The 12,872-nt window shown below is 46.2% G+C and overlaps 2 protein-coding genes across 3 annotated transcripts in view; one reads left to right on the top strand and one right to left on the bottom strand.

Moving 5' to 3' along the window:
• ftcd (formimidoyltransferase cyclodeaminase) overlaps window positions 1-4,216 on the top strand; it is a 5,032-nt gene extending 816 nt beyond the window's left edge. The window contains exons 2-14 of the mRNA XM_068602057.1: window positions 285-468; window positions 618-746; window positions 936-1,024; window positions 1,188-1,367; window positions 2,336-2,473; window positions 2,547-2,678; window positions 2,748-2,809; window positions 3,020-3,146; window positions 3,289-3,450; window positions 3,527-3,570; window positions 3,654-3,792; window positions 3,954-4,049; window positions 4,133-4,216. Coding sequence (XP_068458158.1) covers window positions 285-468; window positions 618-746; window positions 936-1,024; window positions 1,188-1,367; window positions 2,336-2,473; window positions 2,547-2,678; window positions 2,748-2,809; window positions 3,020-3,146; window positions 3,289-3,450; window positions 3,527-3,570; window positions 3,654-3,792; window positions 3,954-4,049; window positions 4,133-4,216 — 1,566 coding nt within the window. The remainder of the gene's footprint in view (window positions 1-284; window positions 469-617; window positions 747-935; window positions 1,025-1,187; window positions 1,368-2,335; window positions 2,474-2,546; window positions 2,679-2,747; window positions 2,810-3,019; window positions 3,147-3,288; window positions 3,451-3,526; window positions 3,571-3,653; window positions 3,793-3,953; window positions 4,050-4,132) is intronic.
• Window positions 4,217-7,954: 3,738 nt separating this feature from the next.
• On the bottom strand, window positions 7,955-10,634 carry LOC137803498 (CD59 glycoprotein-like). Of its 2 annotated transcripts, XM_068601986.1 has the most exons (6): window positions 10,549-10,634; window positions 10,349-10,428; window positions 9,597-9,698; window positions 9,312-9,385; window positions 8,231-8,394; window positions 7,955-8,088 (listed from the first exon to the last, which is right to left on the bottom strand). In XM_068601986.1, exons 2-5 carry the CDS (start codon window positions 10,401-10,403, stop codon window positions 8,272-8,274), a joined length of 354 nt encoding a protein of 117 aa, XP_068458087.1. In that variant the 5' UTR covers window positions 10,404-10,428; window positions 10,549-10,634; the 3' UTR covers window positions 7,955-8,088; window positions 8,231-8,271. The 2 variants fall into 2 exon arrangements, with proteins under 2 accessions (XP_068458087.1, XP_068458086.1); XM_068601985.1 differs by having other exon boundaries at window positions 7,955-8,394.
• Between the last annotated feature and the right edge of the window lie 2,238 nt (window positions 10,635-12,872).

Raw genomic sequence — 12,872 nt, 5'->3', positions numbered from 1 at the left:
TATATATATATATATATATATGTATATATATATATATATATATATATATATATATATATGCGTGTGTGTTACTGCATGTCTGCTGTTCGGTCCCCTGTGTTAGATTAAGTGTTTTTTGGATCACATTTCCTCCTACAATTCATCCCTTGACAGTTACGTTTTCATGTTGAAAATGTAGTTACTCAGTCAGCTGTGCTTTAGCAGTACTACCAGACTGTAGTACTACTAAAGTACAAGTACTGAAAGGTACTGTGGTGACCTTTACAAACCTAATCCGTGGTCAGGTGATCGATGCCATCGCAGCGGCCGTCTCCGGCAGCGCGGGCTGCAGTCTGCTGGACGTGGACCCCGGGGCCTCCACCAACAGGACGGTCTACACCTTCGTGGGCTCACCTGCAGCCGTGGTGCAGGGGGCCCTGAACGCCGCCCGGCAGGCCTTCAGCCTCATCGACATGAGCACGCACTCAGGTGAGCTGTTACCTGTTCAGGTGAGCTGTTACCTGTTCAGGTGAGGTGTTCAGGTGTAAAGGTCCCACAGGACACTATGTTACCTGTGCAGGTGAGCAGGTACTTCCTCCTCCAACAGGAAACAGCTGACGTGTGTGTTACCTGTGCAGGTGAGCATCCTCGGACCGGCGCGCTGGACGTGTGTCCCTTCGTCCCGGTGCAGAACGTCTCCATGGACGACTGCGTCCGCTGCGCTGAAGAGTTTGGACAGAAGCTGTCGGAGATGCTGCACGTCCCCGGTGAGCATGAAGAACGTTATCAATAAGCTGTTATCAACTTGTGAATGCATTATTGATAACAAATGGATGTCTGATTAATTTATTATAATTATTTGACTGTTCATAACTGGTTATTACATGTACGTTACTACCGGATTAGTAACTAGTTATCAACAGTTATTACATATTAATAAGCCGTGGTGTCTTCAGTGTTTCTTTATGGAGAAGCAGCACGAAAGGAATCCAGAAGAAGTCTTCCGTCTGTGCGAACCGGAGAGTACGAAGCTTTACCTGACAAGGTGACAACTAATGCTTTTATTGTTAAGGGTACTTCCTGTCTGTCCTTCACTATGTCCTCAGCCAATGCATTGTGGGAAATGTAGCAGACCAGTAACAAGTTAAGCGACGTCTTAATCTTCAGAATCCTGCAAGGATGTAATTTAACTTCTTTCTGTCCACCAGTTAAAAATGGCCGACTGGACACCTGACTTCGGCCCCGCCCTGTTCGTACCGTCGTGGGGCGCCACGGTAACGGGCGCTCGCAAGTTCCTGATCGCCTACAACGTGAACCTGATCGCCACCAAAGAGCAGGCGCACCGCATCGCCCTGGACGTCAGGGAGCAGGGCCGAGGGAAAGACCAGGTGCATGCTGGGAGTCTGAGTTTTCTGTCTGTTGGTTCTCCACCTCAGGATGTTTGAAAATGTTAATTATTCCACATTTTCAGCTATAAAAGTGTAATATAATAATACATGGGTTAATGGCCAGGGAGATGATTAGTAACCCATCTTCAGATGACCTGACCTTGAGTGACCTCTAATGACTTCTAGTGACCCCCCCAGGTCCTCCAGTGACCTCTAGTGACTCCTCCATGTTCTTCAGTGACCTCTAGTGACCCTTCCATGTCCTCTAGTGACCCCTCCATGTCCTCTAGTGACCCCTCCAGGTCCTCTAGTGACCCCTCCAGGTCCTCTAGTGACCCCTCCACGTCCTCCATGTCCTCAAGTGACCCCTCCAGGTCCTCTAGTGACCCCTCCAGGTCCTCTATGTCCTCTAGTGATCCCTTCAGGTCCGCCATGTCCTCTAGTGACCGCTTCAGGTCATCCATGTCCTCCAGGTCCTCTAGTGACCTCTAGTGACTCCTCCATGTCCTTCAGTGACCTCTAGTGACCCTTCCATGTCCTCTAGTGACCCCTCCAGGTCCTGTAGTAACCCCTCCACGTCCTCCATGTCCTCTAGTGATCCCTCCAGGTCCTCTATGTCCTCTAGTGATCCCTCCAGGTCCTTCATGTCTTCTAGTGACCGCTGCAGGTCATTCATGTCCTCCAGGTCCTCCAGTAGACCCTTTTATGACCACCAGTGACCTCTAGTGACCCTTCCATGTCCTCTAGTGACCCCTCCAGATCCTCTAGGTCCTCTAGTGACCCCTCCATGTCTTCCAGTGACCTCTAGTGACTCTTTCATGTCCTCCAGTGACCTCTAGTCAACCTTTCATGTCCTCCAGTGACCTCTAGTGAACCTTCCAAGTCCTCCATGTCCTCCAGTGACCTCTAGTGACCCCTCCAGGTCCTCTAGTGACCTCTAGTGACCCTTCTTCCATGTCTCCTGACAGCCAGGGCTGCTGCAGAAGGTGCAGGGGATGGGCTGGTACCTGGACGAGGCCAACATCGCCCAGGTGTCCACCAACATCCTGGACTACGAGCTGACCCCCCTCTACACCGTGCACCAGGAGATCTGCAGGATCGCTGAGGTCAGAGGTCACAACTGCTTTCAAAAGTTGAAAGTAGAAGTGGACTTCTTCTCTGATTGACAGGTGTGTTCAGGACCTGAAGCTGCCGGTGGTGGGCTCTCAGATCGTAGGTCTGATCCCTCTGAAGGCCTTGCTGGACTCGGCTGCCTTCTACATGCAGAGAGACCGACTCTTCATCGTTGAAGAGGAGCACAAAGTCCGGCTGGTGAGTGTGTGTGTGTTATATATTCTACTTTCACTACGGATGAAGTTAAATGTCTCTTTGTGTCGTCAGGTGGTCAGTAAACTCGGCCTGGACTCTCTCGGTCCGTTCAACCCGAAGGAGAGGATCATAGAGTAAGTCTTTATTCAGCATGTATATGACGTGTGTACATACATGTGTACACATATACATGTGTATAAATATATACACATGTGGACTGGTCATCAGCAAGAACACGATGTGACTTCAACACGATGCTGAGACGTTATTATGGACATCTTTACCTGTGACTGCTGTCATGAGCAGTGGTCACCTGGTCACCTGGTCACCTGTCACCTGTGCAGGTACATGGTGCGCTCCCCGGAGGACAGCCCTCTGGTGTCTCTGTCTCTGCAGCAGTTTGTTCACAGTGTTGCAGCTCGGTCTGCGGCTCCTGGAGGAGGATCAGTTTCTGCTGCCATCGCTGCTCTGGTACAACAGTACACACCTTTATACATGATACTGTTCCACACTTCATTATACATGTGAATACACACCATTATATGAGTGAATACACCATGGTATACAGTAGTACACATCACAGTACAAAGCAGTATGTACCTCCCGCCTGCAGGGGGCGGCGCTGGGCAGCATGGTGGGTCAGATGACGTACGGGAAGCGGCAGTTTGAGGAGCTGGACGGCGAGATGAGGAGGCTGATTCCTCCGTTCCATCGAGCCGCCAGCGAGCTGCTGCTCATGGTGGACGCAGACTCTCTGGCCTTCAGCAGCTACATGGTGGAGTCCCGCCCTCCTCTCCTTCATCTTCATCATATAATGTCTTCATCACTCAACATCTGTCTCTCTGCTGCAGGCGGCGCTTAAGTTGCCCAAGAACACCACCGAGGAGAAGGAGCGGTAACGCCTTCATGTGGTGTGTTGTATTTCTATGCATATACACAAACACCACAAGAATAATAATCTCTAATATAATCTAACAGGAGGGAGGCGGCCCTGCAGGCGGGGCTTCAGCGGGCGGCGGCTGTGCCCTTGGCTCTGGCTGACAGGATCAGCGTCCTCTGGTTGCCTCTGAAGGAAATGGTCGTCTACGGAAACATCGCCTGCAAGTCTGACGCCCAGGTGACGAAAACACCTGAGACACCGCTTCTAGTTCAGAAGGGAACATTTATGGAAAACCTTTATTTTGACGTCTGTCTGCAGGTGGCAGTTAAAGCTTTAGAGGTGGCTGTTTTCAAAATAAAACATGAAATAAACCTTTATTTTGACGTTACCTCCTGCAGGTAGCAGCTAAAGCTTTGGAGGCGGCTGCTTTCGGAGCGTACTACAACGTCACCATTAACCTCAAAGACGTCACTGACGACGCCTTCAAGATGGCGGTGCGTTCATGCTCTTTGAGTGACGTCTGTTCCAATGAATGCAGAATAATAATCCATAAATGTGATGAATGTTTTGTTTGCAGACCCAGAAACGAGCGGCGCTGCTGCTGCAGGAAGCAAAGGAGAGCGCTGCCGCCGTCCTGCTCGCTGCCGACCACAGGAAGTGAAGTTCTTCTGTTTGTGGGGCGTGTTCTTGTTCTACAGGAAGTGAAGCATCCACTTCCTGTCTCAGCTGATCAAATCTCTTGTTTGCATTCTGAATTTATCAAACACATGAATGTAATCTTAATATTGTTATAATTAGTATTATTCATGACTGTTTCCTTTTGAAAAATAAAGATTTGAATCGGAGGATATTATATTTAAGTGTTATTACTGCATGATTATTTTTTGTCTTTCTTACTTTATTGGAAAGTGACAGTCAGAAAAGTATTATACTATTATATTATATTATTATAATATTATTTTTTCTTAATTTTTGTATTTATTTTTTGTGTATGGCTCATAATTCTATTGTTGTCAAACTTCCTGTTGGTCACGCCCACCTCGTCATATCATCACTCTCACCTGGCCACTCTGCTGCACCTCCTCCTTGTGGTGTGTAAGCTCCTCCTTCCTCTATATAAGCTCCCCCCTCTGGTATACAAGTTCCTCCTTCCTCTATATAAGCTCCCCCCTCTGGTATACAAGTTCCTCCCTTCTGTATATAAGCTCCCCCCTCTGGTATACAAGTTCCTCCCTCCTGTTTATAAGCTCCTCCCTCTGGTATATAAGCTCCTCCCTCCTGTATATAAGCCAGGCAGACATTTGGGGTGCAGCATGGCATCAGTGGACATTCCCATTCTACAAGAACACAGATTGAAATAAAAAAAACATGCTGCAAGAAGACCACAGATCATCAACACAGCCGGGTTAGTCATGCTGTGATGGTCATTACTATTATAACCATTATTATTATCCCGAAATGGCCGCCAGACTAGTCCTGTGTTTGTGTGTCTGCATGTGAGCTGTTTTATGTTGTATTTTGTCTGCTGCAGTTACAGTCCAGCCTCTAGCTATAGCCTGGCCCTCTTCACCTTGCTACAGACTAGCTTCTTCTGCTAGCTATAGCCTGGCCCTCTTCACCTTGCTACAGACTAGCTTCTTCTGCTAGCTATAGCCTGGCCCTCTTCACCTTGCTACAGACTAGCTTCTTCTGCTAGCTATAGCCTAGCCCTCTTCACCGTGCTACAGACTAGCTTCTTCTGCTAGCTATAGCCTGGCCCTCTTCACCGTGCTACAGACTAGCTTCTTCTGCTAGCTATAGCCTGGCCCTCTTTACCCTGCTACAGACGAGCCTCTTCTGCTAGCTATAGCCTGGCCCTCTTCACCTTGCTACAGACTAGCTTCTTCTGCTAGCTATAGCCTGGCCCTCTTCACCCTGCTACAGACTAGCTTCTTCTGCTAACTATAGCCTGGCCCTCTTTACCCTGCTACAGCCTAGCTTCCTCTGCTAGCTATAGTTTGGCACTCTTCAACCCGCTACAGCCTAGCTTCCTCTGCTAGCTATAGCCTGACCTATTGGTAATTGGTTTGAACATGTTTCATCCACTAAAATCTTCCTGGCCTTATTGGCTGACAATCATTTCTAATTTCTGGATCACATCAGCTCATACAACCTGCCTTTCTTGCAGGTACACACAGGAAACATGTAATCCTTCTGGTTTGCAAAGACTTTTGTCCTTCCTACTTGGTGTGTAACAAAGCGTATTCCTTTGTACTTTTTCATGTTATTGCAGCACTCCCATGACTCCAAACCGTCAATGAAAGATAAACCTATGCAACATGTTAGCGTTCTCCTCAGACGTGTTAATCATTCTCATGTTGTTCATCTTTGGAAACGTTCACCCAAACCCAGGGTCCACTATCCATGGTCCCACTGTCTCTAATCTGTTTAATGATTTTTGTGATCGTAAATCATTGGCTTTCTACTAGTTTGTTGCCAAATTGACTCATGGCTGAAGGAAGGTTTCTCGGTCCTAGAAATTTGAATACCAGGTTACGTCTTTAGTCAGGATAGATCCACCTAGGGTGGCAGCGTAAAAAAAACATTTGCAATGTTCTGTTACGCTGTCTAAATCAGTCCCCAAACAATCTGAACTGTTAATGTTAAAACTGTGAACACATTTCACTCTGTATGTCGCTATAGAGTCTGTTGTTGTGCTATAGTTTGTTGCTGTGCTATTGTCTGTTGCTATGCTATCGAGTCTGTGGTTGTTCTATATAGTCTGTGGTTGCGCTAGACAGTCTGTGGTTGCGCTATAGAGTATGTTGCTGTGCTATAGAGTCTGTGGCTGTGCTATAGAGTCTGTTGCTGTGCTATAGAGTCTGTGGCTGTGCTATAGAGTCTGTTGCTGTGCTATAGAGTATGTTGCTGTGCTATAGAGTATGTTGCTGTGCTATAGAGTATGTTGCTGTGCTATAGAGTCTGTGGCTGTGCTATAGAGTATGTTGCTGTGCTATAGAGTCTGTGGCTGTGCTATAGAGTCTGTTGCTGTGCTATAGAGTCTGTGGCTGTGCTATAGAGTCTGTTGCTGTGCTATAGAGTATGTTGCTGTGCTATAGAGTCTGTGGCTGTGCTATAGAGTCTGTTGCTGTGCTATAGAGTCTGTGGTTGTGCTATAGAGTCTGTTGCTGTGCTATAGAGTCTGTGGCTGTGCTATAGAGTCTGTTGCTGTTCTATAGAGTCTGTGGTTGTGCTCTAGAGTCTGTTGCTGTGCTATAGAGTCTGTGGCTGTGCTATAGAGTCTGTTGCTGTGCTCTAGAGTCTGTGGTTGTGCTCTAGAGTCTGTTGCTGTGCTATAGAGTCTGTGGCTGTGCTATAGAGTCTGTTGCTGTGCTATAGAGTCTGTGGTTGTGCTATAGAGTCTGTGGCTGTGCTGTAGAGTCTGTGGCTGTGCTATAGAGTCTGTGATTGTGCTGTAGAGTCTGTTGTTGTGCTATATAGTCTGTGGTTGTGCTATAGTCTGTTGCTGTTCTATAGAGTCTGTGGCTGTGCTATAGAGTCTGTGGCTGTGCTATAGAGTCTGTGGCTGTGCTATAGAGTCTGTGGCTGTGCTGTAGAGTCTGTGGCTGCTCTATAGAGTCTGTGGCTGCTCAATAGAATCTGTGGCTGTGCTATAGAGTCTGTGGCTGTGCTATAGAGTCTGTGATTGTGCTGTAGAGTCTGTTGTTGTGCTATATAGTCTGTGGTTGTGCTATAGTCTGTTGCTGTTCTATAGAGTCTGTGGCTGTGCTATAGAGTCTGTGGCTGTGCTATAGAGTATGTTGCTGTGCTATAGAGTCTGTGGCTGTGCTATAGAGTCTGTGGCTGTGCTATAGAGTCTGTGGCTGTGCTATAGAGTCTGTGGCTGTGCTATAGAGTCTGTGGCTGTGCTATAGAGTCTGTGGCTGTGCTATAGAGTCTGTGGCTGTGCTATAGAGTCTGTGGCTGTGCTGTAGAGTCTGTGGCTGTGCTGTAGAGTCTGTGGCTGTGCTATAGAGTCTGTGGCTGTGCTATAGAGTCTGTGGCTGTGCTATAGAGTCTGTGGCTGTGCTATAGAGTCTGTGGCTGTGCTATAGAGTCTGTGGCTGTGCTATAGAGTCTGTGGCTGTGCTGTAGAGTCTGTGGCTGTGCTGTAGAGTCTGTGGCTGTGCTATAGAGTCTGTGGCTGTGCTATAGAGTCTGTGGCTGTGCTATAGAGTCTGTGGCTGTGCTATAGAGTCTGTGGCTGCTCTATAGAGTCTGTGGCTGCTCAATAGAGTCTGTGGCTGTGCTATAGAGTCTGTGGCTGTGCTATAGAGTCTGTGGTCGCGCTATTAAGTCTTCTCCATCTCCACAGAAATCTGACCACACCCATTCCCAATAATCAGTCAATCAAAGAGTGTTTACAGTTCGTCACCGTTTATTGATTAGATTCACAGACAGAAGATCATTTTCATCTCGAGTCACAGAAGAACGTTTCAGTTGCATTTTATTTTGAAGGCCGGGTAGTTAGCAGAGCAGTTTCCTGTAAAACAGCTGATACAAATATTGAAGTGATCAGTCAAACTCTTTTTATAATCAATCATCGGCTGAAATATTTCTTTTCACATACATATTGATCTGTGATAAGTTTTCAGTATTAATGTATTGATCAGACTGTTAAAGAAGCTGCTGTTACATGTTTCAGCCACAGGAGGCGATGTGGAGCTGCAGCTCTCTTCAGTGGATGCACCACCACATGACTGCCGCTGAGGCCAGCAGACCAATCACAGAGCTCGCTGCAGAGGAGGGGGCGGAGTTACACAGATCTGAGTTGCAGCACTTGAAGGTGAAACTGGAAACCTGGAAATGATCGATACAGTTATTGATCAGTGGTCAGAACAACTCGACCGCTTATTCCTTCAGACTCCCAAAGAAGGGTCAAATCTTTCTGGATGTGTTTGCGGCACGTTTCTGTACAGATCTAGGTGCACCTTGTGGACACTTTACCTGGGTCAAGGACCACCTGAGTCTACGTGCACCTTGTGGACTCTTCACCTGGGTCAAGGACCACTTTAGTCTAGGTGCACCTTGTGGACACTTCACCTGGTCCAGGAACACCTGAGTCTAGGTGCACCTTGTGGACACTTCACCTGGTCCAGGAACACCTGAGTCTAGGTGCACCTTGTGCACACTTCACCTGGTCCAGAACAACCTGAGTTTAGGTGCACCTTGTGGACACTTTACCTGGGTCAACTACCACCTGAGTCTAGGTGCACCTTGTGGACACTATACCTGGGTCAAGGACCACCTGAGTCTAGGTGCACCTTGTGGACACTTAACCTGGTCCAGGAACACTTGAGTCTAGGTGCACCTTGTGGACATTTCACCTGGTCCAGGACCACCTGAGTCTAGGTGCACCTCGTGGACACTTAACCTGGTCCAGGAACACCTGAGTCTAGGTGCACCTTGTGGACATTTCACCTGGTCCAGGACCATCTGAGTCTAAGTGCACCTTGTGGACACTTCACCTGGTCCAGGACCACCTGAGTCTAGGTGCACCTTGTGGACACTTCACCTGGGTCAAGAACCACCTGTGGGCTCATCTCCTGGGTCAAGGACCACCTGTGGGCTCATCTCCTGAGTGAATGACATCCAGTCTACAGGAACTTCAAACAGGTGCATCTGTTTTCTTTTCTCACAGCTGTTGTTGAAATGGTTTGTTATAATCCAAAATGATATGGTATAGTGGAACCAGGTAGATCCAGGAGAGTAGTTACCTGGGGGAACATCTGGGCCAGGCGGCCGTACTCACAGTCTGAATACTTCAGACACTGACGGTACGTCATTCCACCTGTAGAACAATAGAAACAGTTGAGTCAGTTCAGAGCTAAAAGACTGATCTGGTTTCTTCAGGATCCTGAGCACATAAAGGAGGTACAGGTAGAGTACCGGTGTACAAGTAGAGGTACAGGTAGAGTACAGGTGTACAGGTAGAGTACAGGTGTACAGGTAGAGTACAGGTGTACAGGTAGAGTACAGGTGTACAGGTAGAGTACGGGTACCTCTCTCGCTGAGTGTGAGGCAGGCGTCGTCATAGCTACACTCCCGCTGCTTGGAGCAGCTAGCTGTGTAGTCCTTACAGCTGTAGCAGCGGATAGCGGACCCTGAAACACAGACCACAGAGTCCTGATCCACAAGAGTCCTGATCCACAAGAGTCCTGATCCACAAGAGTCCTGATCCACAAGAGTCCTGATGCACTAGAGTCCTGATGCACTAGAGTCCTGATGCACTAGAGACCTGATGCACTAGAGACCTGATGCACTAGAGACCTGATGCACTAGAGACCTGATGCACTAGAGTCCTGATGCACTAGAGACCTGATGCACTAGAGACCTGAACCACTAGAGACCTGAACCACTAGAGACCTGAACCACTAGAGTCCAGGACTGGGAAACACAAACCAGTGAAGTTTGTGGGAACAAAACCATGAATCTCATATTTTGTATTTTTAATGTATGTATTCTTTATTTATTAATTAAACCCCATGTCAGAATATTTTATTGTATATATTTATTATTTATATATTATATTATATTCTTCAGATAAATGTTCTACAGTCGTCATTTCACACGTTTTAACCAGTTTACCACAAATCATATATTTTATGTAATGATTAAATATAATCAGATATCTGTTTATCTATTAATTAGTTTAGCAAGTCAACTGGTGAGTCTTTAAATTCAGATTTATTTTTTAAGTTAAAAAAAACTTTTAAACAAAAGGTGTGTTTGAAATGAACAGAATCAAACGCACCCAGTCCGAAGAGAGCGAAGCAGACCAGCAGACAGATCCCCAGGGAGCGCTTCATTTTCCCCTTAGTGCAGCTCAGTCATCTGAATCAGACCACAGCAGACATTCGTTCAGGAGGAGACAACAACATGCAACAAATGTTTAGTTGACAAACAAAAGTGTAAATAACAACGTTCAGTACGGTGTGTACTGTGTGTACTCACCCAGCAGCAGCAGTAACAGTAATACTGTTCAGCAGTACTTTGGTTCTTCTTGATGAGGAGAGCAGAAACAGAGTAAAGGCTCAGACTTTGACTGACAGCTGAGTGGAGCTGAGAGGCCACGCCCCCTGGGAGGAGCCTACAGATACGCTTTAGAAAAACTTTGATTGTTTTCTGTTTTTAAAAACGTATACATATACTTTGCATATACTTATACATATAAATGTGCTTATACTTATAGATATGCTTATACATATGTTTATACATATACTTATACATGTGCTCATACATATATTTATACATATACTTATAGGTATGCTTATACATATGTTCATCCATGTACTTATGGATATACATCTATATATGCTATACATATACTTTTACATATACTTTCACATAAACCTATACATGTGCTTGAACATATTGATATGCTTATACATATGCATATACTTATCTTATACATATACTTGTACTCATACTTATATTTATACTTTTACTCATTTTTACAAACACATACCGGCCAGTTGGTCATTTCGCAACTTTACTGACATCATTTAAGTTCTTGTCTCTTTGTGTGTTTATATCCTGTTGGAATAAAAACAATATTCACACTTAATCATTTACTATTTCACTGTTATATTCAGACTTCTCATCTTGCTGTCTCTGTTTAATCTTACACACAAACTCAACATGTCTCCTGATAGCAGGGAGACTGAATCTGTATGTTTCTGTCTGAAAGAACGAGCAGTTCCTTTGTTATCGTATGACCATTTCTCACAAACCGTCTATGTTAGTGGTCATGATGAGTATTTAAGAGCTGGTTCTTTGAGAGATCTTTGAGCAGTCTTGGATATGCAATTGTCTATCACCTTGTACCCCTGACTCTGCTCCTTCCTTGCAACGAATAAATGTTCCTGTTTCAATAATTTTACTCCGAGGGGTCGAGTGAATTTTTCTAACACATCCCCTCGTGTCCTCAGTACCCGAATCTGTCTGCTTGTCCTCTACTTTGGCCCCGACTGACACAACACCATTCATGTCTCCCTGCCTTTACCGATCCTCTGACTCTTCATCTACCATCACCATCATCATCATCGGGTCAGCATGTTCATGTCTCCACACTTTGGTTTCAGACCAGCAAGCTGGAGACCTATAGACATGGATCTGCCTGAGCTGGACTGTGTACCATTCATCACGTCACAACACCTCGGTGGTGGTGGTGGTGGTGGTGATGATGATGGTGGTGGATGAGAGGCTGTGTGTTGTATTGTTTATCTCAGTGCAGAAGAAGAAGAGCTGCAGTGTTTTGTCCTTGAATGACCCAGAAACAAAGAGTGCTCAGAGACAAACAATCAGCTTCAGTCCAGCTGGAGACAAAGAGCAGAGGAGGACACAAAGACAGAGCATGTATTCAGACTGCAGTACAGCGGCCGCATTCAAACACCATCATCACACCACTCAGATCAAAGATCCATTTAACGCTAAGCCAGCTTCCTCTGAAAAAAACCAGCGACATAAAAACACAGAAGTTAAATGTGTATTTTAAAAGCAACTTGGAAAACCACATCAGCTGTCAGTGGACAGAGAGGTTAAAGGTCATGATGTCAGCTTGATGTAATAATGGGATTCTCTTAAAATATTGTCTTTTCTTGAACATGTGAAGTGTTCATTTCAGCGTCGACGCATTCTATTCTATTGATTGTGATTGGTCATGTGACGTCCTTGCCAGGTCACGGTATGTCCTTGCCAGGTCACGGTATGTCCTTGCCAGGTCACGGTATGTCCTTTCCAGGTCACGGTATGTCCTTGCCAGGTCACGGTATGTCCTTGCCAGGTCACGGTATGTCCTTTCCAGGTCACGGTATGTCCTTTTCAGGTCACGGTATGTCCTTGCCAGGTCACGGTACGTCCTTGCCAGGTCACGTGATGTCCTTGCAGGTCACGGTAGGTCCTTGCCAGGTCACGGTAGTTCCTTGCCAGTTCACGGTATGTCCTTGCCAGTTCACGGTATGTCTTTGCAGGTCACGGTATGTCCTTGCCAGGTCACGTGATGTCCTTGCCAGGTCATGGTATGTCCTTGCCAGGACACGGTATGTCCTTGCCAGGTCACGGTATGTCCTTAGTCATGATGCCTTATCCTATACCAGATGTGTAGAAATCACATTTGGGTATATCTGCTTATTCTTCAACAATGAACAATGAATTACATTTTCAGTCAAAGTGATGAAGCTGCTGACACAAGAAAAGTGGGTTTATTAAACAGTGAGTGATGTCCTCACTCTGCCAGCTGCTGATTGGTCTACAGACAGCAGGTGAGCGTAGCTGAC

Source organism: Clinocottus analis, unplaced genomic scaffold (assembly GCF_023055335.1).
Source record: "Clinocottus analis isolate CAN_PGR_092001 unplaced genomic scaffold, fCliAna1.0.p SCAF_58, whole genome shotgun sequence".
NCBI classification, from domain to species: Eukaryota; Metazoa; Chordata; class Actinopteri; order Perciformes; family Cottidae; genus Clinocottus; species Clinocottus analis.
Note: the sequence above shows the minus strand (reverse complement) of the source record. Positions and strands in the feature narration are given on the sequence as shown.

Coding starts and splice junctions, on each gene's coding strand:
- LOC137803498 (XM_068601985.1), bottom strand. CDS start 10,403: ATGAAGCGCTCCCTGGGGATCTGTCTGCTGGTCTGCTTCGCTCTCTTC. Junction 9,699..10,348: donor CTTCGCTCTCTTCGGACTGG/GTGCGTTTGATT, acceptor TCTGTGTTTCAG/GGTCCGCTATCCGCTGCTAC. Junction 9,386..9,596: donor CCTCACACTCAGCGAGAGAG/GTACCCGTACTC, acceptor ATTGTTCTACAG/GTGGAATGACGTACCGTCAG.